The 27628-nt window shown below is 35.1% G+C and overlaps 1 protein-coding gene across 8 annotated transcripts in view; it reads left to right on the top strand.

Moving 5' to 3' along the window:
- PCDH7 (protocadherin 7) overlaps positions 1-14054 on the top strand; it is a 454149-nt gene extending 440095 nt beyond the window's left edge. For 6 of the 8 annotated variants that reach the window (XM_017875679.1, XM_017875683.1, XM_017875681.1 and 3 more), the window contains one exon: positions 9725-14054. In XM_017875679.1, coding sequence (XP_017731168.1) covers positions 9725-10101 — 377 coding nt within the window. In that variant the 3' untranslated portion in view covers positions 10102-14054. The remainder of the gene's footprint in view (positions 1-9724) is intronic. The other 2 variants (XM_017875687.1, XM_017875686.1) reach the window with 1 other exon arrangement.
- The last annotated feature ends 13574 nt before the right edge of the window (positions 14055-27628 follow it).

Raw genomic sequence — 27628 nt, 5'->3', positions numbered from 1 at the left:
AAAAAAAAAAAAAAAAAAAAAAAAAAAAAAAAAAAAGTATATATATATAAAAACAAAATCAGGCCTCTTCTAAATATGTGTTTTATATAATTTGCTTTAAATCTTTGTGTCACTGAATGGCAGTTTATTTACCACATGTAATTTATACTTTTCGAGGATAGGTGTTGAATTTTAAACATTTTAACTTTGATTCTAACTCAATGAGGAAGAAAAAGTCTAGGTGTACAAATACACTGTCTTTTTCTCATTCACCTGGATGTTGGAACTATTCTGAGACTCGAATTCAGGTATCTTGAACCCCACAGAAACTGCATGCAACATTTTGCAGGTACATATTTGCATTTATGTGGGGAGACAGTACTTTTAATTATTAAATTAAAATATTAAATTAATTTATTAAAGTATATAATTCCCGAGCAAGTAATTTTGAATATAAGAAAAGTCAAGAGACTAGAAGGAAAATTATGAAAGCTACGATTATTTCAGTGAAAAAATAAGCATGAATGACCAAGAGTTGGGTCTGTTCTTAGTGGGATAATCTATCGGTTATTGTGGAATATATGCCCCTGTCTGTTTTATAAGTTCTCTTTATCTATGTCAGAGAATCTTCTCGTTCGCAGCACTTGTTTTCTCTCTTTCCACCCTGCTCCTTCACACGAGAACCTCTGCTGTCTCTAACTCGGCATGGGTAAAGAGAAGAACCAAAGTAAAGCCACATCTCTGATGTGCATAAATTGATTGCTCCCAAGCAGTCCTCACACATTTTTCTGCTGTAGTGCAGTTTTCATGTGCCAACCAGCAGATTCATGTTTGAGTTGATTCAGCAAGACTGCTTGAGATGTGACGCGCAGAATCTCCACTCTATATAATAATGCCACATTCAGAATGACAGTGGTCTGAGCCTAAAGGCAGTAAATGCTTCTTGAGATACATTCAATTGCTGTTTGAGTTTAGCCTAAGGTACGGAGAAAAGTTGCTGATGCTTTCAAACATGTTTAAACATTTTAATATTGTCCTGGCATGTCAGCTTGAACTAGAGCACTCCTAGGTATAATGCAGTGAAATCCTGTCGTTAAAGGACCAGAATTTCTAAAGGTTTAGATAGTAGCCCTCTACTTGAACTTCTTAATTAAATGTGCTTATATCTCTGAAAATGTTCTGTTATAAGCGTTGTACTTGCAGTGACATCGGTCAGTCTGTTATCCATGATAAGGAGATACAAAAGAAGTAGAATGGGCCAGGCACAGTGACTCATGCCTGTAATCCTAGCACTTTGGAAGGCCGAGGTGGGGAGATCACGAGGTCAGGAGATTGAGACCATCCTGGCCAACATGATGAAACCCCGTCTCTACTAAAAACACAGAAATTAGCTGGGCATGGCGGTACGTCCCTACAATCCCAACTGCTCAGGAGGCTGAAGCGGGAGAACTGCTAGAACCTGGGAGGCGGAGGTTGCAGTGAGCCGAGATTGTGCCACTGCACTCCAGCCTGGTGACAGAGCTAGACTCCATCTCAAAAAATAAAAAACAAACAACCATAAAAGAAGTAGAAAGTGTTGTTGATAGATCCCGGGCTAATGTTTGGAACAGTTAATTTATTGCAAATAGCATAATATACCTATGATAATTATTTCAGTGGTCTATTGCTTTGTCAATGAACTATTTCCTCGAAACAAACAAACACACAAACATAACTTTGTGGCTTCAAACAACAAAGATCAATTACTTCTCACACTTCTGTGGATTGACTACGTGGTTTCTCATGTTCTGCCTGGCTCACTCATATGGCTGCATTCACCTGGCAAACTGACTAGGCTAGACTTTGCTGGGTCAGCTGGATCTCTCCCTCAAGTGGGGTTCCATCTGCAAAGAGGCTATACCATGCTTTCTCTCAGGATGGTGATCCCAGATTTCCAAAGGTGAATGCAAAATTGTGACCTCTTAATAGCTGGGCTGAAAGTAGAACAGTATCACTTCTGCCACATTCTGGTTGTCAACAGTAGTCCAGCTTCAAGGGGTGCAGAATCTACAGTAAGAGTAGTAATGTCACATTCCAAAGTGGGTATGTGTAGGGAGATTGGAAGAATTTCATGTCTTTACATCATAAAATCTTCATAGCTCATGCTGAATGGCTTGTTTTTTTTTTTTTATTATTTTTTGATGTATGATGCATTTTAGGTATTTGCCCTGTGTTTAGGTTGTCTTGTCCTGATTTTCAATTTTTTATTCTTTTTTTTTTTTTTTTTTTTTTGAGACGGAGTCTCGCTCTGTCGCCCAGGCTGGAGTGCAGTGGCCAGATCTCAGCTCACTGCAAGCTCCGCCTCCCAGGTTTACGCCATTCTCCTGCCTCAGCCTCCCGTCAATTTTTTATTCTTAAAATAATTTATTGCTGATTTTGACCCATCTTTTAATGGAGCTGCTCCTTGTACTGCCCATGCAAGCAAAGCAAGGTAGCATGCTGGCAACCTAAATACCTTAGGGGCAAGTTTCAAGTGAAATGATTAATTGTGAGGTTGATCTGTGAGGTTGTAAAGATAACTCCAAATAATACATCATTTGCCCTTGAATTTTGAGCAACCATGGCATGTACTGAATAAATCTTATTTGGCAAACTCCTAATAGAAAAGTATTAGGAGGATGCCTAATGTAGAGTAACCAGGATCCAGTGGCCAGCATGTTTCTCTAGATAGATAGTAGCTCTGTGTATCACAGACTCTATCAGCATAAATCCATTAGCACTATTAGAAAAGTAACTGGAAATAGGTACCCATTTGCTTGACAATTGGTATTTATTCCATAATAAATTATGTGAAACCCTTGGGGCCAGATACATCTCAAAATTTGGAATCCTTAATATGTTATAAGATGTTATAATATGTTATGCATGTGTCATACATTGTTTTAAAAATCTAAAAGAGTCTTAAGGCCATGCTTTTAATTAAACACATTATTTCTATAGTAAAACATATGAATATTCACATTATGTGAGACAAAAAAGATGAAAATAGCCTTGCATTAATTCATATCAGGTTTGTTGTAAACTTATGAAGGGGGAAAACAAACCACTTTTGATTTCCTAAGATTTTTTGAAGACTGAATTTGCATTAGGGATTGTGCACCTGAAGCAGGTAATATTTACTGAGGGCTTACTGTGTGTCAAGAATTATTATAGGTACTTTACATATATTAACATATTCAATTCTCACAGTAATTCTAATAAATTAATACATTCTTAAACATTTATTACACAGATGAGGAAACTAGAATCAAGGAACTTGTCCACGTTCATACAGCTGTGAAGTGACAAAGTTAGAATGTGAATCTAGATCACAGGCTATGAGCCTATTCTCTTAGACAATATCCTTTTTATTCCTGAAAGACTTCAGAGAGGGAAAAATCTCTACCTCCTTAAATCTCTCCAGTGGCTATGACCTACTGTTTACTGAACACCTACATGGCAGCCAGGACCGTATTACGAGCTGTATAGATATTAACTCTTTTATCTCGCAATAAATGGGGGAGTAGGTATTATTATGTCACATATAAGGAAATTGAAGCCCAGAAAAATTATGTCAGAAGTCACACAGCTTCTAAGTAGTTGAGCCTGGAATCACATTGAGCAGTATTGGGACTCTAAATCTCCTGCTCTTTTAAAAGTTCATTAGTCTTTGCAGGAAGGGCCCAGGAATGGTACAGACGATGCTACAGCAAGGACTGATTGATTAGCTGGTCTTCCTATACTCTTCTCATTTGGTTAAATAAAGTGATTCTGTAATAAGTTAAAACACTCTTTGGGGATCTTAATGGTCTTTTGTGGCCAGAGTGACACTTACTTACATAACTATAAATTTCTCTATAAATTTACATTATATATATACATTATATAAAACATTATATAAAACATTATATATTACATTATATAAAATTACATTATATAAAGTTACTTACATAACTATAAATTTCTCCTCTTCCAGAAAGTGTTCCTACATTTAGAGGATCACAAACTGCTGGTCTGAGTCAGTGATTCCCACCCTGACCGTGAACTGTGCTGTGTTTGCCTGTCTCGTCTTCCTAAATTCCCCAAACAGGCAAAAGGCAGGGATATTTTAGTTATTTATATGAAAAGCCAAGTCCAACTCACTTGTACATCTTTTGGATCTTGTCTCCTCACCTCCAATCTTTATTAACTATGATAATTATCCAAAAAAAAATTTGGTTAACCAACATTTATTTTTTTCTCAGCCCTATCATATAAAATGAAAGTAAACAATTTTCTAACAGCTGTTTTAAAATAAAGCACTTATTGAATCATTTGAGTAAAGAGATACTTTCATTTGGACTAATGATAGTGAAGGGAATGTTAAAACATCTGTTGTAAAACATTTTTCACTGATCTTTTATTTTTCTTGTCTACCCTTTTGTAAAACCTTTCATAAGTCAAGCATATTTCACTAGAATTTAAGTGTGCTTCTAGAAAAAATGTCTTTGTGTAGAGGGAAGTCAAGAAACATGGAAAGAAAAGCAAACACTTTAAAAAGGAAAAAAGGAAAAGGTTCCTAAACGTGGTTTTGTTTTGTGTTGTTTTGTTAATTTGGCTCTAAAGGAGGGAAATACCAGGCCAGGCACAGTGGCTCACGCCTATAATCTCAGCAATTTCGCAGGTTGAGGAGGGCAGATCACTTGAGATCAGGAGTTCGAGACCAGCCAAATTAGGAGTTCTGACCAAACCTCATCTCTACTAAAAATACAAAAAATAGCCAGGTTTGGTGGTGCACACCTGTAGTGCCAGCTACTCAGGAGGCTGAGGCACGAGAATCACTTGAACCCAGGAGGCAGAGGTTGCAATGAGCCAAGATCGTTGCTCCAGCCTGGGTGACAAAGCGAGACCCTCCTCAAAAAATAAAATAAAACAAAATAAATAAAAAGAAGAAAATATGTATTGTTTTGCAGATGTTGTCAAGTAATGTTAGTCATATGCTAGAGCTTGATGTTAATGAACAAATTGGAGAAATGGTTTGGACATCTGGGGAGTCCATACCTCGACATAACAATCCATTTATCTCATGTGGTTAGCAAATCAAATAATGTGTGAATTAAACAAATAAATGATACATACAGTTTTACATATCTGATCTTTAAGAAAACTCACTGGAAATATTTTAAAGCTAAATATAACATTTTCATACTTTCTCTCAGTCAATACAAAGATCCATGTATCTCCAGCCCCAAGCCAAGGACCTGGAGTAGAGTGAGGGTCTGGGATTCTGACAGGATGCAAAACTCAGCGTACTTAAAATCCTTCCTGGTGCAGAACTGTCTTCAAGTCTTAATGAGTCAAGTGTGCTCTCCTATAACATGATGCCTCTAATGGGTTCTGAATTGTGTAAGGCAGCTTCTGGAAACATGAAATTCCTCTCTAAACCTGGGCTTTCCTTGTTATTTCTAATGATTCTATCTGTTATCTATCTGTNAAAAAAAAAAAAAAAAAAAAAAAAAAAAAAAAAGTCTTTCTGAGAGATAATCTGACTTCTTAGGAAAACATATAATTTTCCCCACTTTCCGAAATGTGTAGTTTTAGGAGGTTGTGTCATTCTTTTCACTAAGTATTAAAATTTGTGACTCTGTGGCATCTATGTCCTGTGCTATTCAGATTTTTTTCTGTTTCTCTGCAGACTGTAGATTGTTTTGATGGTTATGAGTAGCAGTAATTGACCTCTAAATAACTCAGCTGTTATATTTTAAGAAGAAGCAATGTGTTGTGGTGGGAAAACAGTAAGTTGAAAGTCAAAACACTTATTCTTTGGCTTCAGCTTTCTCTTAGCTTGGACCCCTTCGCTGTTCCATCCTCCTTGCTATGTGATTGAGGTGGTAAATTAAAGAGATGAACTTCATGTGGGAAGTACTTCATGTGTTATGAATTGTTCTAACATTGTTTGCTAGTATGATGTCTTAAAAACTGTCTACTTTCTCCCAGCACTTTGGGAGGCTGAGGTGGGTGGATCATTTGATGTCAGAAGTTCAAGACCGGCCTGGCCAACATGGTGAAACCCTGTTGTATTTTGAAACAATACAGAAGTTAGCCAGGTGGTAGTGGTGCGTGCCTGTAACTGCAGCTACTCAGGAGGCTGAGGCAGGAGAATCGCTTGAGCCTGAGAGGCAGAGGTTGAGGTGAGGCAAGATTGCGCCACTGCACTCCAGTCTGGGCAACAGAGTAAGATCCTGTCTCAAAAAAAAAAAAAGAAAGAAAGAAAAGAAAAGAAAAAAACTGTCTGCTTTCAAGATTGACATTAACCTTATGTCTAGGAAAGGATCTTAACTTTCTAATAAGATGCAATGATTCTGGGAAATAGCATAACTTGATTAAAATGGAAACCTCTGCAAGGAATGTTAAGCAAGAACAGGATTTGATGGATACCATTTTTTTACTTCCAGTCTTCTCAAGGTTTGATATGATTGATGGGGTGGGGCGGGGGGGGCATTGAGAAATACAGAAACAAACAATCAAAATCTCTAAAGAACTGGCTTTATTGTGGAAAATGCTTACAGAGAATATTATTTGCTTCTCCTACTGCTGATTTGTATTGATTTACTCAATGCCAGTTAAGATTTGTGATCAGGTGTCTTCCATCTTCACTGAGATCAAAATTTAAAAGAACAGTACTAAGGCATAAAAGAATATTCTTAGATGTTAGAAAACAAATCCTTCAGTGAAAGACTAAGAAGAGTTACTAATTGTGAAAGGTTTTCCTTTATAATGCCACAAAAAAATAGGACAGTTTAAAAGTATGCCTTTTATGGAAAGAAGAAAGAATTGCATTTGATGATTCTCTAAGATGCTGCAGAAATTTTGTGTTGAAAAAATTCATAATATATACATGCATAATTAAAATAAGAAAATATGTAAACAAAGAAAAATACTTTTCTACTCATGCCCTTCTTTAATAAGGTTGCTTCGTAATACAGATTGCATTTGTTAATCATTGGTATTTCTTTTGAAGATTCACTTTAGTCAACCAAATTGGAAGTTTTGATTACTTGTGATGAATCCCTTGTAGCCCTTCTTGATTATTTTTCTAAATTTGATGACAAACACTGCAACATGTCTTAGCCAATTAGGCTTGTCAACTTCCACTGTGGTCCCCAATCAAGTGTTTTACTTTGGAAATGACAGGAGATCCTTATTAAAAATCATGCTTCTTGGATAGAGATGTGGCAGCTTGCATGCATATGATGGCAGAGAAGACAAGCTGCCTTTCGTTAAAAGCAATAGAGGAAATCAATTTTGGCATAAAATACTCCAGACTATGAAGTAAAGACTGAAGGAAAGAACTGAAGAGCATCTCACTTATAACTGATTGGAGATTCAGTCAATCTATTTAATAAATGAGTATAATCTCTTATGAGCTGTAGGTAGTTTAGGTACACAAGTTAAAAAGTAAGAAGACTCATTTGAGCAAGAATATAGAATTACAAGCTGTTTATAAATGCATCTCAAACAAGAGGAAAACAAGTGCAAGGAATTTCAAACTCAAAACACAAATTAATCCCTGAAAAGCAGCCACCTGTACAAGTCATTGTGTAAGTGAACTGACATATTGTGTGAGACATAAATGTGGAGAGATGATTGGAGATAATTCTGGGTCATTTCTGCAGGGAATGACAATCACATTCATTTTTTTTTTTTTTTCTATTTCAGAAGCTAAATTCCTGATTATTTTCCCATGCCCTTGCTATTCACTATCATAAGAAAAGAGGAACAATTTGAATTTGTTGAAGCAGTGGGAAAAAAGGGAAATATTTTGAGTAAAAAGCAGACCTGATTTTACACTTTGCATTTCTATCCTTTTTTTCCCCCTGTTCAAAGCATTTAGGTCAGGTTAAAAAAAAAAAGTATCCCAAGATAGCAAATATTCTCAAAGAACTTGCAGTTTATTCATTTAAACCAACTAGATTACCAAAAGTATTAATAAAATTTGTCGATAATTCGATTTTTACAATGCATCTGAAATACTTATTTGAGAAACAGACACTTTAGGGTAAAAAAAAAAGTGGGAAAGTACTTTGTTATTTTGATGAAAAAATTAAGAGAATCTGCTCACTTAGAAGTCAAATGGCAGCATGGGCAACTGGAGTAAATAATTAACCTTACATTTTACCTACAGGAAAGGGTCAGATGGTTCTAGATTTCCTGTGTAGGACACTAGAATTTCCGTGTGAGCGCTTAGTCAAGGGCATAAAAATCCCAGGACACTGTTTCAATAATCAATGGGCCGACAAATGTCAATAGTTCAGTTACCCATCATTGAAGGAAAAAATGACAAACATTAGTGGAGAGCCTTCATTTAGGAGATTTAGCCGAGTAAAATGTCTAAAATATCCTATACAAATGTTAAACTACAGGGGATGGTGTGTGGAAGCAAAAGCAGAAAGTGTACATATCTTGGGAATAATTTAAATAACTTCCTCTCCTATTTTAAATGAATCTATGGATTGTGCATATGCACATCTCACTGATTCCACTGGTTACAAATATATTTTCAGAGGCCAAATTTGTCAGTCTTTAAGTCCTAAGCCTTATAATAAAATGATACCATGTGACAATAACTGGAATGCAGTCATATTATGTTCTTTTGTTTGGCAATGAAAAACAATAAAACATTTTAAATAAAACCCTCCAGGTTACTGTCTCAGAACCTATTAAAGTAGTGCAGGTTTTTCTCTCTCCCATTCTCTCTTTCTCAAACAAAGTCTGTAAAAACATTTTTAATATTTAGAAAATACATAACCATTCTCCAAAGACAGACACATGCTTTCAATTATACATACAGGTAATTATTAACTGTCATCTTTAATCTTGTTTCCTAAGAATCCTTTGGACATAATTTAGCCTTTTAGAAGTAAAAGTCATTTCCCATTCCATTGGATAGTACCATTAATTAGGAGTACATGCTAGTTCATCCAAAGTTTAATAACTTGCCTATATTCACCCAGTACATTACATTCAGATAATATGGCCGATGCATTTTGATGTGAACACATCAGCACATATTAGGTCATTTGGCATGGTGGGGTGGGGGGGTGAGGGGATATGGGCTAGGGTGGGCAGGTGTATGATATTGCTAGTATGCTTATACCTATAATTACTGGTTCCTTGCTTTTTACTTTTTACCACATAATGTGCTGTCAATTTGGTTCTACTTATGAGTCACCCCATGTCTTAGAATGTATTTTAAATATAAGGTTTTGCATATTTGCATTCTATGAATAATGTATAAGCAGGAAGAAATTCAATTGGCAAAAGCACACCACTTCTGGGATAATTTATAAATCCAGAAAATTGTCTATTTGGATTTAATAATTTTTCTTATGGATGTGGAAAATATTAACACCCACACAAATTTACCTGTGTATTTAGAGCTTCCAATTGAGAATATCCTCATGTCCCTGACCTGTAACAAACACACATGTATCTGTTTCATCTACACACTTAAATGTATCATTTTGTCTACTTTCCTATTCTATAATGTGGGATGTCTTTGCAAAACCTTATCTTTCATGCACATGAGATTAAAAACTGTCCTGTGGAATGATGAGCTAGAGGGTGTTGGGAAATGAGAAATAAGATGGTAAGGAATATATTTATATATTTCCTCCAATTTCATATAGATCAGGGGAACCTGTTGAGGAGTGTCAAATCCTAATGGCTTATTCTCCTTGGATTTCAGACTCAAGGCCTCTTCCAGATGTAGCCCTGACTGGGAAGTGCACTCGTGAGTGTGATGAGTATGGCCACTCAGACTCCTGCTGGATGCCAGTCCGCACTTCTCCAGAGAGGAAGAAGAGCCAGCCTAAACTCTCCACTTTCATGCCTGTTGATGAACGAGGAAGCCAGGAAAAGTTGGCCAATGGGGATGCCGCCATCATGGGTGACCGCAACAGAAACCTCCTGAACAAAAAGTTGACCTCATCCTATGAGACCTTCAGTGCAGCTAGTTTCAGCAAAAATGAGGAAGCCAACCCTGAGGATATTCCCCTTACAAAAACAGGGGAATATAAGCCATCTCCTGTCAATACTCTCACTAGAAGAGAAGTTTACCTGTAGGCTACAAAGGAGCAACAGCAAAGTTCTTTACATGTATGAAAAGGAGAATAAGGGGCAAAAAAACCTTACAAAGCAAAATGTTTAATCACAAAGAGGGGGCTACCAAAGAGACAAAGCTTTGCCTGCCACTTCTGCCTCCAGATCAGGCCTTTAGTGATACTGTTAGCCTGATTCTACTGTACAATGTAGAAACCATCCTTGTTACTTGCATGTCTAACCCCTTCACTGATTCCCAACACTCACTTTCTCTTCCCCAACCTTCTCCAAAAAAAAAAAAAAAAAGAAGAAAAGAAGAAAAGAAAAAAAAGGGGGGGATAGTTGCAAGTTTCTTCCACAGTAACTGTACGAAGCCTGATTAGCAGAACACAACACACTCTCATTATCCCTAAGCTGAAGCATGATTTTAGTCACTTTGATTTTGTTCGAGTGTCATCCGGCTGGTCAAAAATAAGCAGGACAGATAAAATGTATTTCAGACATACCATCAGAATATGGTTTATCACCATCAAAGGCAATCCTCTGAAAGTGATAGAGTCCCTCTAAAGGTACAGTCCTTAGAAAGAGGGACTCTATTAAAAAGCATTTTGGGAAGATCAAAGCTTTAATATTCCAACAAAGACTAAGAGCAAAACAATACTCAGTGGGTGATTGCAGTCCTAAATTGGCATATGTTGTTATTTTCAGGTTAAGAGCATCAACTTCAATTCCATACCTTCACCAAATATTATCAGTATACATGCAGTCTTGATTACATGTATCAATTTCACTAATTATGACTTAAAAAATTATATTTTTTTCAGAACAAGACCACTATTATTAACTAACTTGAACAATTGTATCATCCAGAGGCCAAAGATCATATGGCAGATCAGGGAAATCATAAAGTTGATTTGGTCTTGACGTGGAAAACCATTAAGCAACAAAAGCAACTGAACCCATGTATGCACAGAAACAATCAAACACTAGTTCATTTTATAGTGCCCAGTAAAATCTTCCTTCTTTTAAAATGGATTTTGTTTGAAAGCTCAGAAAATGAAAACTAGTGAGATATATTTTTGGTATTATAATAGGCAATTGGTTGAGGTTCAAGTTTAGTTTCAGGTAATATTATCAGGGAAGATTCCATGTTTTAAAATAGTATTTATGGGTCATGGATAGGTTAAGAAAGATGCATTGCCATATAGTCTTGTTAGTTAAGTCCACGATGATCATTTTAGAATCCAGGCTATGCTTACTGCTCTTTTTATCCACATTTTAAATTGCAATTGCATTTTTTTAACTTGTTCAGTGCACACTTTCATGCACCACAAGTGCATTAATTTTGAATTGTGTGCAGTATAGAAATATTTTGAGACTAACAACATTGAAACAAGGTGACACCCTAGTTGACTTTATCACTAATGTGATTTGAACATTATTTAATATATGTTTTAAACAAATCTAGACTGAACATGAAAGAAAGGAGTTTTAGGCAATGACATTTTTCACAGGATGTATATCTCAAAGGTAAAAGCAGAATTTTTCCAGTGCAATAAGAAGAAACAGAATATGCAGATTTTGAGCTACTGGCTCTATAGAGGATAACCTAATATGGCTGAATATTGAGCTGGGACATTCAGACAAAAGTGACAATCCATGGACAGAATAGGGAATAACAGGTGTGAGGAGAACAAACTCTCATCACTGAATGTTTGTAAGCTGGTTAAGGCATAGCCTTGATGGCTCTCTAGCAAACTGTAGAAACAATTTAGCTTTGGGTAGTTTCATGCTTTGCAGAATTTCTTAGACTATAAAGTGACACAGCCTGGAATATAGGTTGATAATTCAGTATAGGTCCTCAAAATACTTTGAAACAACTTCTCTGTTTGATGGGGTACTCTTTGGGGGTCATTTCCTCATGCTCTTTCTTAAATGGAGTTTTCATTTTGATGTTAGTTTATGTATAATAGGTAGGATGCAAAAAGATATGTAATTGAAACAAAAAACATTGGACTAAAATATCAGTAATTGAACATGTTTATGTTTGATTATTATTTACACTATGGAAAGATGCAATTCTAGTACTTTGTTAGGAAACTGCATTAAAGCAGTTCTGCCTTGTATAATCTGTAAGTACCTATTAAGACAAAATACTTCTAAAGATACTTATGAAATGTATACATATTTTTTCTTGCACGTTACAAAGAAAATACTCAATTGCATAACACAGATGTTTGACAAACTTTTTCTTTTAATGCATTTCTTTCTTTCATGAGACATTGAAACCACTGATAGCTCATTTCACTCTATCTTAAACCCTTCTCTTGTCTATAAAACTAATACGGGTCACACCGGACCTTCGGATTAATTGGATCCACATTTCCAATGATGTTTGCACCCCATTCAAGATAGCCATGCCATTGTCATTTAACTCGTGAACCTCTCTTTAGAACTAAAATGGGTGTGAAAGAATAAAATTCAGTGTACTGTAAGTATTCACAGTAATTCTAGTAGAATTAGCTATCATAACATGTTTATTATATAATGAGCTGGCATGACACAGAAATATATTTTGTGTTTGTATGACTTTTATTTTGAATAGGTTAAATCTGGTGCCACTCCATATATAGAGTGCTTTTGAAAAAAAAATCAATAAAAAGAAACAAAAAAAATAAATAAATGAGTGAATGCAAAATAAGCAACTGTGCCTTTTATACCTGTTGTTACGGTAAAAAAACGGTTGTTGGGTTTGGACAATGAGGGGAAATGGGCTATTCCCAACTTTTTTGATCCTGTATATTTGTCCATGTTTATTTTCTGAAAATAATAAATAATATATTAAAAATTTGCCTTCTGACAAACTCAGATAATGGACCAGTCTTAAATATTGTTGTGTCATAAAGCAAAATTAAGGCAGTAATATGGGCTGCTTAAATCTGACTAGAAGTTGAAAGCATTTATTGTAAGTGTAACACAGAGATACTATCAGGAGTGAAATCAGTCCATTTTGCAAGGTAAAATATTGATTTAGAATTTTATCCTTTATTTCTTTTTTGTTGCGTTTCTTTTAGCTACAGTTTCATTTTGGTTGTACAGGATATAAACCATATTTGTTTTCTGTACACAAGACTCTCAAGTGAATTTTGCATGCATTATACATTAGGACACATTTATAAATTAATGAGTAACTATATAAATTTATGTGTATTAAAATGTCTGTAGCTTCAGTCTAAAATCTACTGCTCTTTCTGAATCTCCAGATATCATTTCTGTATGGTTTCTGACTGGCCTGCTGCCTGAGTTTCAGAAAACAAGGGAGGCATTATTTTTATGGGAAGAGGAACTAAGATGGTACTGAGGATGTCTGACTAAAACCCTACCCTAGGAAGCTGTCTTGCAGGAAAACAGAATAAAACACACAGACCAGAAGAAATTGACAAGAATCAAACAGCCATCCAAAAATAGTCATGAGAAATCCAAAGACCTAAATAATCTTAGGTATATGCTATTAGTGATAAATAAGAAAATGTGTCCTTAAGCAAAAAAAAAAAAAAAAAAAAAAACAGTGAGGATGATCATGAATATAGTAAAGCTTGTTAGTTGTGACCTAGGTGAAGATATAATGATAACATCTGGAGGAAGGCATCATTTGTTCAGCTACCTAGGGTTTACTTTCAGACTTTTCCTACATTTAAAGCACTTGCATTCAGTGTGGTACGATCTGTTTGTAATGTTAATCATTGCCTATTGTTCTGCTACTTGGATGTTGATAGTGAAGCAGAGAACAATTTATCATCGTTTATTATGAGTCACTATGCACGCAACTATGCTTAACATGGCGAAATGTATTAAACACTCGTCCAACTATTTATGAAATATTTTACATAATTTAATTTGCTTTTGTACAGTTTTATGTAAATAAATTGCTTGTCATTTTTGTCTCTGCAAATTAAAATATAACATGGTCAAATGGTTTCACACTTGTAAGTGTACTTCTCTGTTGACAGGTAATTCAGTTTGGATTGGACGAAAAGTGAATGCATGCATGTACCAGTTTGATTTAAGATGGTTTGATTCCTTATAAATTAAGACATAGCAAGGAAGCTAATGTGGCAGCAATTGTTGATTTAGGGGGGATTATGCATAACTGTCACATTACTTTGCCTTATAATGAAATAGAACTCGGATCCTTAAGTTTCATCAAAATAATTCCTGAGACATTTACCTAACTAGCTTATTATCTTAAAGTGTATGGCAGAAAAAGGAACTTACTATCATTAATATGAAGATTGATTTATTTTCAGAGGCATCTACAGAAATTTCACTTTTAAGACAAAAGTAATCCTAAGTCAAAATGTGTCTTTGTTTAGGAAATACACGTTTTTAATCTAAATTAATAACAAATACAAAAAAGTTATAGACTAAAAAATCATGTGAAATCATAGAGTAAATAAAGAAAAAATACAATTTTACTTTGATTACTTATTTTTTCTGTAATGGACTTTCTAGACTTTTTACATTTTTTCTATATTTTATTATCTATTTTTAATCATTCCACTTACTATTTGTTGTAAAATTACGTTCCTATTATAGTTATCTTCTTTATTTATTAAATTGACATCTATTCGAGTAAGCATCTTCTCTTCTTCAATCTCTCAGTCATGGCCTTTTTTCCAACTCAGAGACTTAAAAGAGAAAGAAAATACTTTCTGTATCTTCTAACAGATTGCTTGGAATTTCTGTCCCATCTCACAACAGCAATGCTAAAATCTACTAGTGCAAAAAAACATTCTAAGGATCTTTGCCTGTGGCTTCTCTACGGGGTTTTTTCTCCTTTCTTATGTGAAAATTTAATATATTTTATTTATATTAGATGACGTATACTTTCTTGAATCAAAGATATCTTTGTAAATTGAGTTTGACTGGCAGCCTTTCTTCTCTAAAGAAGGAATTAGGGTGAAGTATGGTGATAAAATCTACTTCAAGTTGGAAAGGGGGGTGAAGAAATTATATGTCCATTCATTTTGGCTTTCTGCTTTTCTAGTGGTGAGAACTAAACATGAGTACATATTTTGATGGAACAGTACATAAAATGAGATCACTATGAAGTAGACTTTAAATTTTCACATAAGAGAGGGGAAAAAACGTGGCTAACAAGCTGCACAGCACTGCTTCCAAGGCATAGATTTGATTATTTTACCATCTCTGATTCTTTGGAAGAATTTCACCTCATAACTTAGAAGTTTGACTTTAGCACAATGACCTGTTCACCACAATACTTCACATTTACTATAAGATTTATCTCAAAAGTCTCATATCTATAATGTAAACTGTAGTTAGATAAGCCATTTATGAAGGTTGATTTTACTTTTATTTATTTTTACTTATTTTTAAATTTATTGTAATTAATTAATTTTTAGAGACAGGGCGTTATTCCATCTCCAGGCTGGGTGCAGTTGTTCAATTGTAATTCACCATCACCTGGAACTTCTGTGCTCAACGGATCCTCCCATCTCAGCCTCTCTGCCAAGTAGCTGTGACTATAGATGGGTGCCACCACCCTGCCCAGGTAATTTTGTTTTTGTAGAGGCAGGGTCTTGCTATGTTGCTCAGGCTGGTCTTGAACTCCTTGCCTCGAGTGATCTTCCTGCCTCAGCCTTCTCTATTGTTGAGATTATAGCCACTGTGTCTGGCAGATTTTACTTTTAATAATTCTCAGGTTAATAAAAATTTGAACACAAAGTTCTACTAATATTAACATTTTTCTCTCCACTGGCTTATGTACTAATCCAAACATTTTACATGATTTACCATGGTGACAAGAAAAAAAAAAAAAACTTTTCACATTTACCTGAATAAAATAATGATTTGTTAAAATGGGAATTTCAGGAAGAGTACACTAATTATGCAGATAGACATCTAATTATCTTCACTTGACATTGCACAGCACACTCTGGCAGTAATTGTAACTTGTATAGTATTTCAGACAGCAAATTGTAAATCTTGAAAACCTCATAGCCAAATTTCGCCCTGCTTAATACCCTTGACCTAGTCTATCAGGCAATGACGATTTATTTGGTGGACCTTGGCTTGATAAAAAGTCAGTCTAGCTTTGGGAACTCAAATGATCATGACCAACAGTCAGCATTATCAAAATTGATCAGATAGTGGTAGAATTCCCAAATTGACTTAATTTTCATTCGGCTGATTTCACAGAGAAATGGTCTATTGAGCTTTTATCTTTTTTATTTTCTTTTTGTATCTTTAACTTTTTCGTGTCCTCATTTCAAAGCCTTTGCCACACTTTGAAAAGCAAACCTCACCTTCCCAGCAGACAAGGGGATGTTAGGTAGCTAACCAAGGTCTAGAGGATTTGCAACCCAATCAGCTTTATTTTAACGTAAATTTACAGTATCAGCTAACTTGAGCTCTTAAGAAACCGAGTGAATAGGGACTGAACTTATGCTTGTTTATTTTCTCTTATCTTTATCCTTTACTCTAAAACTTGTTTATAAACTGCAGGAAGGAAAAGTGATTAGCCAAGATAATATAAAATGTTTAAGCTGCAGGGAGTGAGGAATGGATATGAATGTAAAATGTGGAAAGCTATTTATATTTTCCTTTAACTCTAATTTTATTTTTTCCTGTTGTGTTTCTGGTTAAATGTAAATTTTCTTCATTCATTGATTTTAATATCTGTGACCCACACAGAAATAATTTTGTTTATTTATCGAACCTCCTGTGGGAAGATGCTTGATAGATTATAAATGTAAAATTGTCCCCAACACTACCAGATGATACTAAAAGATTTATAGTTCATTCATGATGTTCAGTTTTGTTTTTTCCATTAAGTTATCATGGTTCAAATGACCCATTACCAAAAAGGTCATAAGAAGGATGTATGAGATCAACCGAGTAATTTCAGATATAATCTTAAAGATTAGAATGAGTTTTGAAAGACAAAAGTGTTAATGAGTGGGCCTACTTTTAAAAAAAAAAAAAGTGCATTAAAGAAATCCTTGATAAGAAAACTAAAAAATAAAAATAAAAACCAGATTTGTTAATTCTGTCAATTTAACTATAAGTGCATTACAATATCCCAGACTTAGTAAAATTGTCATAACTTGATAGGACCATGTCACTTTTTTCTGTGTGCTGTATATGGTATTACACAAAATATATTTACTGTAATTTTATGGATTGTTATAAAAATTTGACTGCATATTTAAACCATTTTATAATACATTTATGTAGAGGAAGTGAGAGCAAAAGAGTAGAAAGAAAGAAAGTAAGTAGTTGCATAGATTATTTATTTATAGTTTTACCACCTGGCTTTAGAAGGAAAATAATTATTTAAATGCTTTTCCAGACCCTACGGTACAGCTGGGATATGCTAGAACAGCTATTTCTTAAACTGGTGTTTGAGGTTCACTGAGAGAAGACAGACTTTTAGGGGACAAGGTATTCTATAAGACTTTTTTAGTTTTATTAATATAATGATCAAAGTAATATTTCAGCATATTTTTTCTTTTCCCTTTCTTTCCTTTATTTGTTTGTTTGTTTTTGAGACAGGGTCTCACTCTGTCACCAGGCTGGAGTGCAGTGGCGCATTCCTGGCTCACTGCAACCTCCATCTCCCAGGTTCAAGCGATTCTCCTGCCTCAGCCTCCCGAGTAGCCAGGACTGCAAGTGCGCACCACCATGCCCAGCTAATTTTTGTATTTTTAGTAGAGATGGGGTTTCACCATGTTAGCCAGGATGATCTCAATCTCCTGACCTCGTGATCCACCCACCTTGACCTCGCAAAGTGCTGGGATTACAGGCATGGGCCACCGTGCCCAGCTGAAACTGAATTTCATAGAATGAAAGTTTGCTTTGTATGTCAATGTTTACTCAGTATTGTGTGAAAAACTGCATTCTCTGGAGTTTGAAAATATTTTTTTTTTCTTCACAAGAGTCCATATTTTACTCAGTTGTGAGAACCACCAAATCAGGGAAATGGATAAGTAGCAAAGTAGTAAACAATGTGAGTTATTGGAGTAGAATATATTAGCATATACAGAGAGTGACAAACTTTTTCTATAAAGGGCCAGGTTATAAAGGTTTTAGGCTTTGTAATTCAATATGCAAAATGAAGCATATTGTGTAGGTACTTACACAATGTGTATTGTATGGCACAAAAGAATAACATCTGAAGTTTTTTTCTTCGATCACTTAGATGCATAAATGCCATTCTTCATTGAGAAGACATACAAAATAGTCAGTGGGGCTGGATTTGGCCAATAGATTTTAGTTTACTGACCCTGGTATACCCAAAATGATTTCAACTAATATGAATTTTAGGATTTATTACTAAAATTTCTCCTTTTATGCCTTCCTTAAATATGTTCCCATTTGCCTAGAACAGTACTGGTTTATGGCTTTTCCAACACGTCCATTATTATTCATGCTTAAAAGTTAAATTATGGGGTCACCCTAGTTATCAGAGTCTTTCCTTCTCATTGACCAGCTTCCCACTGACTAGTTACGTAAAAAATCTCAGCCCTAGATCACAGGAGTGATCTAGAGAAGCAGGTCAATGTGCACAAAATCCTCAGGCTACTGGAAAAGAGCTCATATCCTAATGCAGTAATCATCCTCCACTTAAAAAGGTAAAAAAATAAAAAAGAGTTTCTTGTTCTAGAAGGGCCCACTTGGGATTAGAGGTGAGAGATTTGCTATTTTCTATTGGATCAAAAACTTTAACATACTTGTATTTAAATGTCATGGATAAGTTCTTATTATATTGTGTTAAATTTTAAAAAAGTATGAAGTTTCATATTTAGAGCATGATATGCACAAGATAAAAAGAAGAAACACTGTGAGGAACGTAACAGCATTCTTGGAGCTTACTTATAATTATTATTTGTGTTTTCCAAATTGTACACAATGAATATAGTTTACATTAACAATATGAAAAAGTGGACATTTTGATAATATTTTAAAATTATGGGTAGTTCAGTGAATTAACTTAAAAATAGTAAAAGACACCACTTCATGTTAAAGCACTGGACATTCTTTATCTGATCATGCCCCCAAAGAAAATTGCATTTCAAAAATGTTAAATTGTCATTTTCTTATGACATTTCACATTAGCTATTTTCTATCCCAGCAAAGTGAATGACATGCTAAATAACTTCAGAGATTGTTTTTACACTAATGCAGAGGAAATAATATTCATATGAAGGCTAAATGTGAACATTTTTAACTTGGTAAATTAAATGTGAAGCTTATATTTTGAGGGAAGTATTATACAGCACACAATCATACCAAAAACAATCAACTACTACAATAAACCTATTATGTGGGTGATCAACATAGAAATTATGAATAAGTGCTTCAGCACATTCACCGGATATTTCTATTTGGATTCACCAGTATAACTATCTCTAAAGCCTCCATCTGGGAATTATTATAGATTTCAGCTTTGTTGTAGATGGGGTGAGTTGATTTTGTTGAACCTCCAAAAGTGAAGCTATCGAAAAAACTACTATGTAAGTCTATGTCTAGTCTAAGAAACAATGTTCTCATTGCCTAAAATAATCTGGAAATATAGTTGAAGGAAAAAAGGATAAATTCTCAGTTGAATGGGACAGGTACTGAGATACTGTCCATCCATAGATGATTAAGAAATGAAAAATGGAAATTGGGAACAATGATACCATATTGGAAAATTTGCTTCAAGGCTACAGATGTTATTGGCAAAGACAGGATGAAATGGATGAGCAACCTAGCTCTTATCTAGAGAAAGTCAGTCTCCAGTGAACCATCTTTTTTTGTAATACTCAAACCATCTTTTTTTGTATGCCCCTGCTATGTCAATTACTGGGGCTCAGAGAGAGATGTTTAGTATACTGCCTGTTGATTTCTTTCCTTAAATTGCCCAGAACACTCCAAACTCATTATTTCTATTTTTCTCTATATTTTATTAGATGAAAACAAATAGTGTAACAGGTGGTTTGTTTTTTCTCTCTGCTTGGTATTTGTATGTGATTCTCAGCCAGCATTTTGTTATCCTCAGGTTTAAAGGCTCTAAGTCATCAGAGAATCACTCCCACTTGATTATAAATATAAGTCAGATGATTATAATGACAGTGTCACAGGTGGAAAAATAATCTTCATTCTATTGTAATCAAGCCCAACACTGACAAAGAATCATACATTGCTTTGGTGTTTCAATTGAGATGAGGGTACCAATTTATACTTTAACTCTTCAAGAAGGACAAGAAGAAATGTGTACAGAAGAATATCTTCAGGGTTAATTTCAACCTGAGTTGCAAATATAAAATCCTGATTATTCAGGATAGTGAATCAAAGCTGAATTACCAGAAGTTAATTTGAAAACAGCATTTGCATTGCTTGTTTTCACTGGACTCATCACAAAATAAATAAAAATAAAAAAAATAAAAGGACTTGCTCTCTGCCATACTTATTCACCCACACCATGATGGGAAAGAATTCCTGGAGGTATCACTCTTCTCACACAGATTTACAATCTCCAGCATGGAGGAATTAGGTAGAACAGATATATTTCACTCATACCATGGTCAACGTCTACCTAGGAAAGTCTAGATGTTCCTATTAACTCAAAATGTGTTTTTAGCTGTAATTTGATTCTGTTTTAACCAATATGAAGTCCTGCTTATAACTGTGTGAGGCAGAGAAAAATTTCTAGGCTGAGATTCAAATCGGAAAGCATACTGCAATAAGCAACATCTTCTCAAGGATGTGATATAATCTCTCAGTCTTCTCCAAGTGTGATACTATCTCTCAGTCTTCTCTGATGACCAATTGGAAAAGTCATGTAGGAAAATAGTCACTTGTCATTCTAGCTTTTAAAGGTGTTTATCCTCATTATCAAATACATAAGAATAATGTAATTAAGGAAACACTTTCTAAAAATGTATCATAACCTTGCAGGAAAGTTGCTTATATTTTTTCCTGAATTTTTTTTTGACTTTGTGCATTTCTTCCATGAAATGTGGATGTAATTTATTAGCTTAACAAAAATAAATGAGATATATACAATGTTGGATGTTTGGGTACAGTGGTGAGCAAGATATGGCTTGCTCCTTCTCTTATAGAGTTATAATCTAGGTGGGAGGTAATCCAGAGGAAAAATCATCAAAATTACCAAGAACCACACAACACTTGGTACATGGTATGTTCAAAGAAAATAAAGGTTCTTTGGACTAATGTGTGGGACATCTATCTTGAATTTCTGCAGCAAGAATAGCCACTGAGAGAAAGAGGCATCCACAATTAGGAATGATAATGCACAGTTGGGAGAAGGATGAAGAGATTTTCAGGCAAAGATAGCAGCATATGTAGGCTAGAGGATCTGAGAGAACAAGAAGACGTGAAGAACTGAAAGTGGTTTTTGATCAGGAAATGATAGAGAAGGAATGAACATGAAGGAGGAGTTTGGGGAATGAAGGATGAGGGTGTAGGAAATTAAATGTAACAGGGATAGTGGTAAGAAGATGAACCCCCAAATGGTTGCTCTCTGTCTCCCTTCCTGGAAAAAAATCTGAATATTTTATGATTAAAGAATTACATTATTTGGTGCTGTCTCAAAGAATTGAGGCATTCTAAGGTTGTCTCCACAGTTGTGAGAAGTACGAAAGTTCAGGGTCTATCTCAGCAGCTGAAAAGCCTTCCCTCAGGGAACTGAATGGTTGTTCATTATACCATCCGGGTTTAGCACTTCTATTCATTCGTAGCTGTGATGGTTAATACTGAGTGTCAACTTGATTGGATTGAAGGATGCAAAGTATTGATCCTGGCTGTGTCTGTGACCACGTTACCAAAGGAAATTAACATTTGAATCAGTGGCCTGGGAAATGCAGACTCACCCTTAATCTGGGTGGGCACCATCTAATCAGCTGTCAGCATAGCCAGAAAATAAAGCAGGCAGAAAAAAACGTGAAAAGGCTAGACTGTCTTAGCCTCCTAGCCTACATCTTTCTCCCACACTGGATGCTTCCTGCTCTCAAACATCAGACTCTAAATTCTTCAGCTTTGGGACTCAAACTGGCTTCCTTGCTCCTTAGCTTGCAGATGGCCTATTATGGGACCCTTGTGATCACATGAGTTAATATTATTTAATAAACTCACACACACATACACACACACACACACACACACACACACACACACATATGTAGTCTATTAGTTCTGTCCCTCTAGAGAACCCTGACTAATAAACTATCTTAGTCTGTTCAGGCTGCTACCACAAAGTGTCATAGACTGAGAAGCTTATGGACAACAGAAATGTATTCCTTACAGTTCTAAAAGTTGGAAGTCTGAGACCAGGGTGCCAGCATGGTCAGGTTCTGGTGAGAGGTTTCTTCTAGGTTGCATTTCTTATGTTTTATTGTATTCTCAGATAACTTAAGGAAGATGAGAGAACTCTCTGGGGTTTCTTTTATAAGGGCATTAATACCATTTATGATGGCTCTACTTTCATGACCTAATTACCTCCCAATCCTTAATACTTTCACATTGGGATTAGGATTTTAACATATGAATTTGGAGGGAGGCACAGACATTTAGTCCTTAATAATCCCTTTACGCCTTGGATTCCTTGATGTCTTCTTGGCCACAGCTGTCACTTGGCTCATCTCTGCCTCTGCTTCCATAATTCCTATTGTGGCCTTAGTTGTTCTTTTTAGACATGCTTCATCCAACAGGGTAGCCACTAGCCATATGTAGCTATTTAAATCTGAATTTAATTCAATTAACCTTCTCCAGCCTGTGTTTCATTGGACAGGCTTGTTACGATCTGACAGTAGACAGAATGATTGAGTGCATAGACTGCTGGTCATCCTACTGGCTGCTTTCAGGTCATCCTGCTGCCATCAGTTGAGTCCAGGATAAGGTGAAACAAAGTATGATGATACAACCACAGGAAATTCTTAAATCTGCTGCTTTGGGTCATAGAAAGAGATGACAGGCATTATATCTAGTAAAAGTGACATAGATAGATATAGTTATAAATAAAATCATAGTGACGGGTCTGTCTGAAGCAGCTGGGGAAGATGATAAAGAAGGTTCTTTAAAAGTCAGCATGCAAAGATTAAGAGGAGGTAAGAAAACCAATAAGGGGGAAGATAAGTATCTGAAGCACAGGGAACAGTAATGCTAAAGGTTAAAGATATGAAAACAGAAAAATCGGAGGTAGTGCCTGCAAGTATTCAGAATTCCTAGAGCACATTTGAGAAGAGGGGCAGGGTGCCTACCATCCTATAATACAGCAATTTTGTAAGTGCCCTGCTTCTTAGCCCCATTTTTCACATCCACACTGTATATGATTAAATCTCTCTTCCCTACTGTTTTGACACATCACTAATGGTGGACATCTGCTCATTTCATCAACCAAGCCTTTCTTCTGCCATCTTTTGGCAAAATCACTTTAGTTTTCCTTTGCCAGCTGTCTGTGGTTAAGCATCTCAATTTTCCCCTGGCCACATATTGGGTAGGGAATTCAAGCTGGGCCAATTTGATCCTCTGTCCAATTTGGAGAAGAACCCAGAGGCAGAAAATGGTTTGAGCTGATTGATTTCTAATTGTGAAGCTCTAAACATTATTCCTTATCTCAGCAGCCTTGAGCCCCAGAGCTGTTTCCAAGGAGCCCTAAAAGACTTTACCTAGCATCTGCCTTTTACTGAGCATTTTAATCCTAAACCTGCAATACCTGCTTAATGGTATTGACTGTAGAATCGAAAGCAAGAAAATGCAGAAAACAAATGCATATTCCCAGCATTCTTTTCATATTGTTGTATCATCTGACCTCTCCAGTTGTACCTGGCCCAATTCTTCCCATGGCTACTCTGCTCTAGTTACTCATGTTTATTGTTTCTGAACTTGCCCTTTGTTTTTAAATCACTAAGCCATTTTTTCACATTTTTCCCTCATCACAAAACATGTGCTTCCTGAAAACCTACTCAAATCCTGCCCATGGTGGTACAAGGCTTACATCAACCTTAGATTCCCTAGTACATACTTTGATTGTTTCAACTCAAAAATCATCTCTCTATTCCTCCAAACTCTGATTGAGGAGAGGAATATCATTTTTTTAATTTATCCTTTCCTGTATGAGAGAGTTTTACAAAACACTCTTAGTTTCTTGCCTCATATTCCACTCCTCCTCACAGCAGAATGACTTAATTTATGGATGAAAAACAGACATTAGCCTATTTTATTTCTTGAATCCACACCTTTTAAATCAAAAGTATTAAATAAAAACAACAAAACAAAAAATACAACAAAACAATGACAAAATCAAAAGTATTGACCACAGCAGAATAATTTGATCTTTCACCTTCCTTAGTGGAATATTTGCTTCTTGCATTTAAATCCCATCTTACAGAACTTGATACACACACACACACACACACACACACACACACACACATACATATATATATATAGAGAGAGAGAGAGCGGGGGCGGGGAGGGAGAGACAAAGATGAAGATAGAGGTAGATAGAGAAAATTAAAAGGTTTCTCAGCATCTTTCCCATATCTCTTATTATGCAAATGCTAATGACGAAATATTGGCACCCAAGATACTGATTGATAAATTCCTTACCATAATACCTTGTCTTTGTTTTTGAGGTCTCCATCTTAAGAGAAACTATGTTGCAGCACTAAAGGATTTCTAGAGTGATGCTACATGTAGTCGTAGAATAATTCTTGGAAGTAATTGAACACACGTTCTGCTAAATCATTCAGTATTCCAACAATTTCAGTGTTCATTAACGCACTAATGTTGAGTGACTAGTTGCAGATTAATAGGTGTTTTTATTCACTGCTCACAAAAAGGTACTATGATTTATAGTAATGCCAAGAGTTTAAAAAAAATAGATCATAATACATTTTTGAGTCTATTTCACTATTTATAATATCCTTCAACATAGCTTTGAATATGTGTTTCAGAATCTGTAATACTTAAGAAATAATACCCATAGTGTTTCTTTGAGAATAATATAAATTAATATATGCCAAAATTATATTTGTTTTAAACTTCTTTAGAATCATTACTTATCTTACATGTTTTATTGAATTTATATAAAGAAGCAATTTCACTTACATCTCTAAACTGGGAGAGAAGAGGTGGTTGTTTTATTTTGCCAAAGGAAAAAAAAAAATGATTGTTGAGCTCCTTCTTGAAATTTTGTGTGAATTTTGCTTAGCCACTCCTGTGTTGTAAAAGTAGTCAGTAAGGGTGTCATATATGTCAAAACTTCTTCCATCTATACTTAAGTAGGCTAGTAAGAGAATAAGGTCTCTGATTTGCATTTGGCAAAAACAGAACTCTACTAATGCAACAGAAGCAATCATGACTTTCAGGATACTTTTTCAAGGAATGATGTCAGCACTGTCTTTTACAGTCAGCATAATAAACGATCTACAAGAGAAAATTTTAAATGATATTTCTACTGTAATTCCCATATGCCTTCTCTGTTGTTCTGGATATTTAATTTTAACACTAGACTTTCTTCTTCAGATCCTTTTTTCTTCTCTTCATGTTTTAATTCATTCAACATTTATGTATGTCTACGGTAAAAGAAAGGTAAAGTTTAAACATGTGATTATTTGGTTACTCTCGGTTCACTCTGTGCAATTCAATTTCAGCTAATTTTCAAATTAAAATAAATTAATTTAGTGTATATATATATATATAAACACACACATGTATACATATGTATATGATTTTCTGTATGTATGGAATGATTCCAAGAGTTTTATGATTAACTTATTTAACCTTCAAAACAATCTTATGAGAATGAATCATATCATCTTACTTTTCAAGTGAGTAAACTGAGACACAAAAAAATTCAGCAAATTGCTCAAGGTCACCAACAGTGGATTACAAATTCAAACCCAAGATTTTGGCCTCCAGAGTGTGCCCCTCGCCACTATGACTGACCCTTCATTTATTAATAAAAGTGAAGTCTCATTTGCTCCAGCTCTTCAGACGTATAAGGGTAGGGGACTCTTTACACACAACCTCTCAGAAGCGAAAGACAGGCTTTCTAAATCTCTGAATGAATGTATCTTTCAAAAAATATTTTCCATAAAACAAACACATTTCATTATCTTGCATAATCTACTGCCACTTCAGAGGCTGAGGAGAAGCTAACTTCAGGAGTGGTCCCAGGTGAACAGGGTACAGAGCTTTGTGGAACTGCATCTTTGCAAGGAGTCTTAAATAATTCTAGAGATTCTGCGAGCACAGTTTTGTGGCCTATTTCATACTACTGGGTTTCTGTGAATTATCGCTTCTATGTATATTTGTTTATAATTGATATAGTGTAAATTTTAAAGCTGTGGTTGATAAAAATTCAAGATATCAGGGTTGCCAAAAAATAAATTCAAGTTGGTCAATATGAGTATTCAAGTCCTAGAAATATGTGTCATATGGTCAAATTGAAGGTGAACTTGATTGTGGATAATATTAATTTACTAACTGAATACTCATTAATTTGAAGAGGGAAGGTATAATTTTTTTTTTTTTTTGTAATCCCAAGTATGAATTCTGATGGCTTTCATATTATAGAATCAACAAATAGACAGGCTTTCCATGCAGATTCTAAGTCCAAGAGGACTTAGGACAACCTGTCTGCATTATTCAATATTATATCACAGTAAACTAACCCAGTTTATGACACGTAGTTGAAGCCCAGTAAGATGCGAAACTTGAAAGAAAGAAGAGAAGGCAGGAAGGAAGATAGCCTTTTCACTAATTTACAGAAAGCATAATTGAAAATGTGTTCTTAACTGTTGGTTCTATAATGTAATTATCCTGTAAATTAATGGACCTCAAATTTTTATTGTGAATATGTTCAGAAATTTCAGCCTGTTTTAGAAAGGATTTATTCACAAAATTGCTTCTTCATTCTAAACGTTCCCTGTTATGTTTTATAAAAAAGCACTTTGTCACAAGCATCTGTATGCATCTAAAATTTCCATAGGGACAATGTACAAAATTATTTTAGTTAAACACGTTTTCTCTCTTTTTTGATTGTGAAATTTTAACTTCTACTATTATAAAATGGAGATAAATATGAATCATATTTAAAGCTTCTAAAACAATGAGTAAAACAGATTCCACTTAATTAAATTTGGATCCAGGCTCTAAGAAAATTCTGGTTGAGAGTCTCAAAACCAAGTTTGAGTTATTCCATATTCCAGTCAACATTCTCTTTCCTATCTCATTCATTCAACTATTTAAAAATGTTACCGCATGTCCCAGATCCTCATCCAAGGTTTGTTTGGGGTTTTTACACAAATAGTTTTTGTCTTCTAAGATAGAGGCTCTTTTCTATGGTTGAAGACATGTCAGCAACTAGAGACTAAGCGGGCTCTTTGGGTCCATTTTGTATTCATGAACCCCTTCAAGCCCGTTGAGAAAAAGTCATCTTGTGATCCTAGCATGACTAATTTAGTCTGGGTTGTGGTCACAACACTAGGGGTAAAAAAAAAAAAAAAAAAAAAAAAAAAAA

Source organism: Rhinopithecus bieti, unplaced genomic scaffold (assembly GCF_001698545.2).
Source record: "Rhinopithecus bieti isolate Rb0 unplaced genomic scaffold, ASM169854v2 scaffold_9712, whole genome shotgun sequence".
NCBI lineage: Eukaryota > Metazoa > Chordata > Mammalia > Primates > Cercopithecidae > Rhinopithecus > Rhinopithecus bieti.
This window is presented reverse-complemented; position numbering and strand designations above follow the sequence as displayed.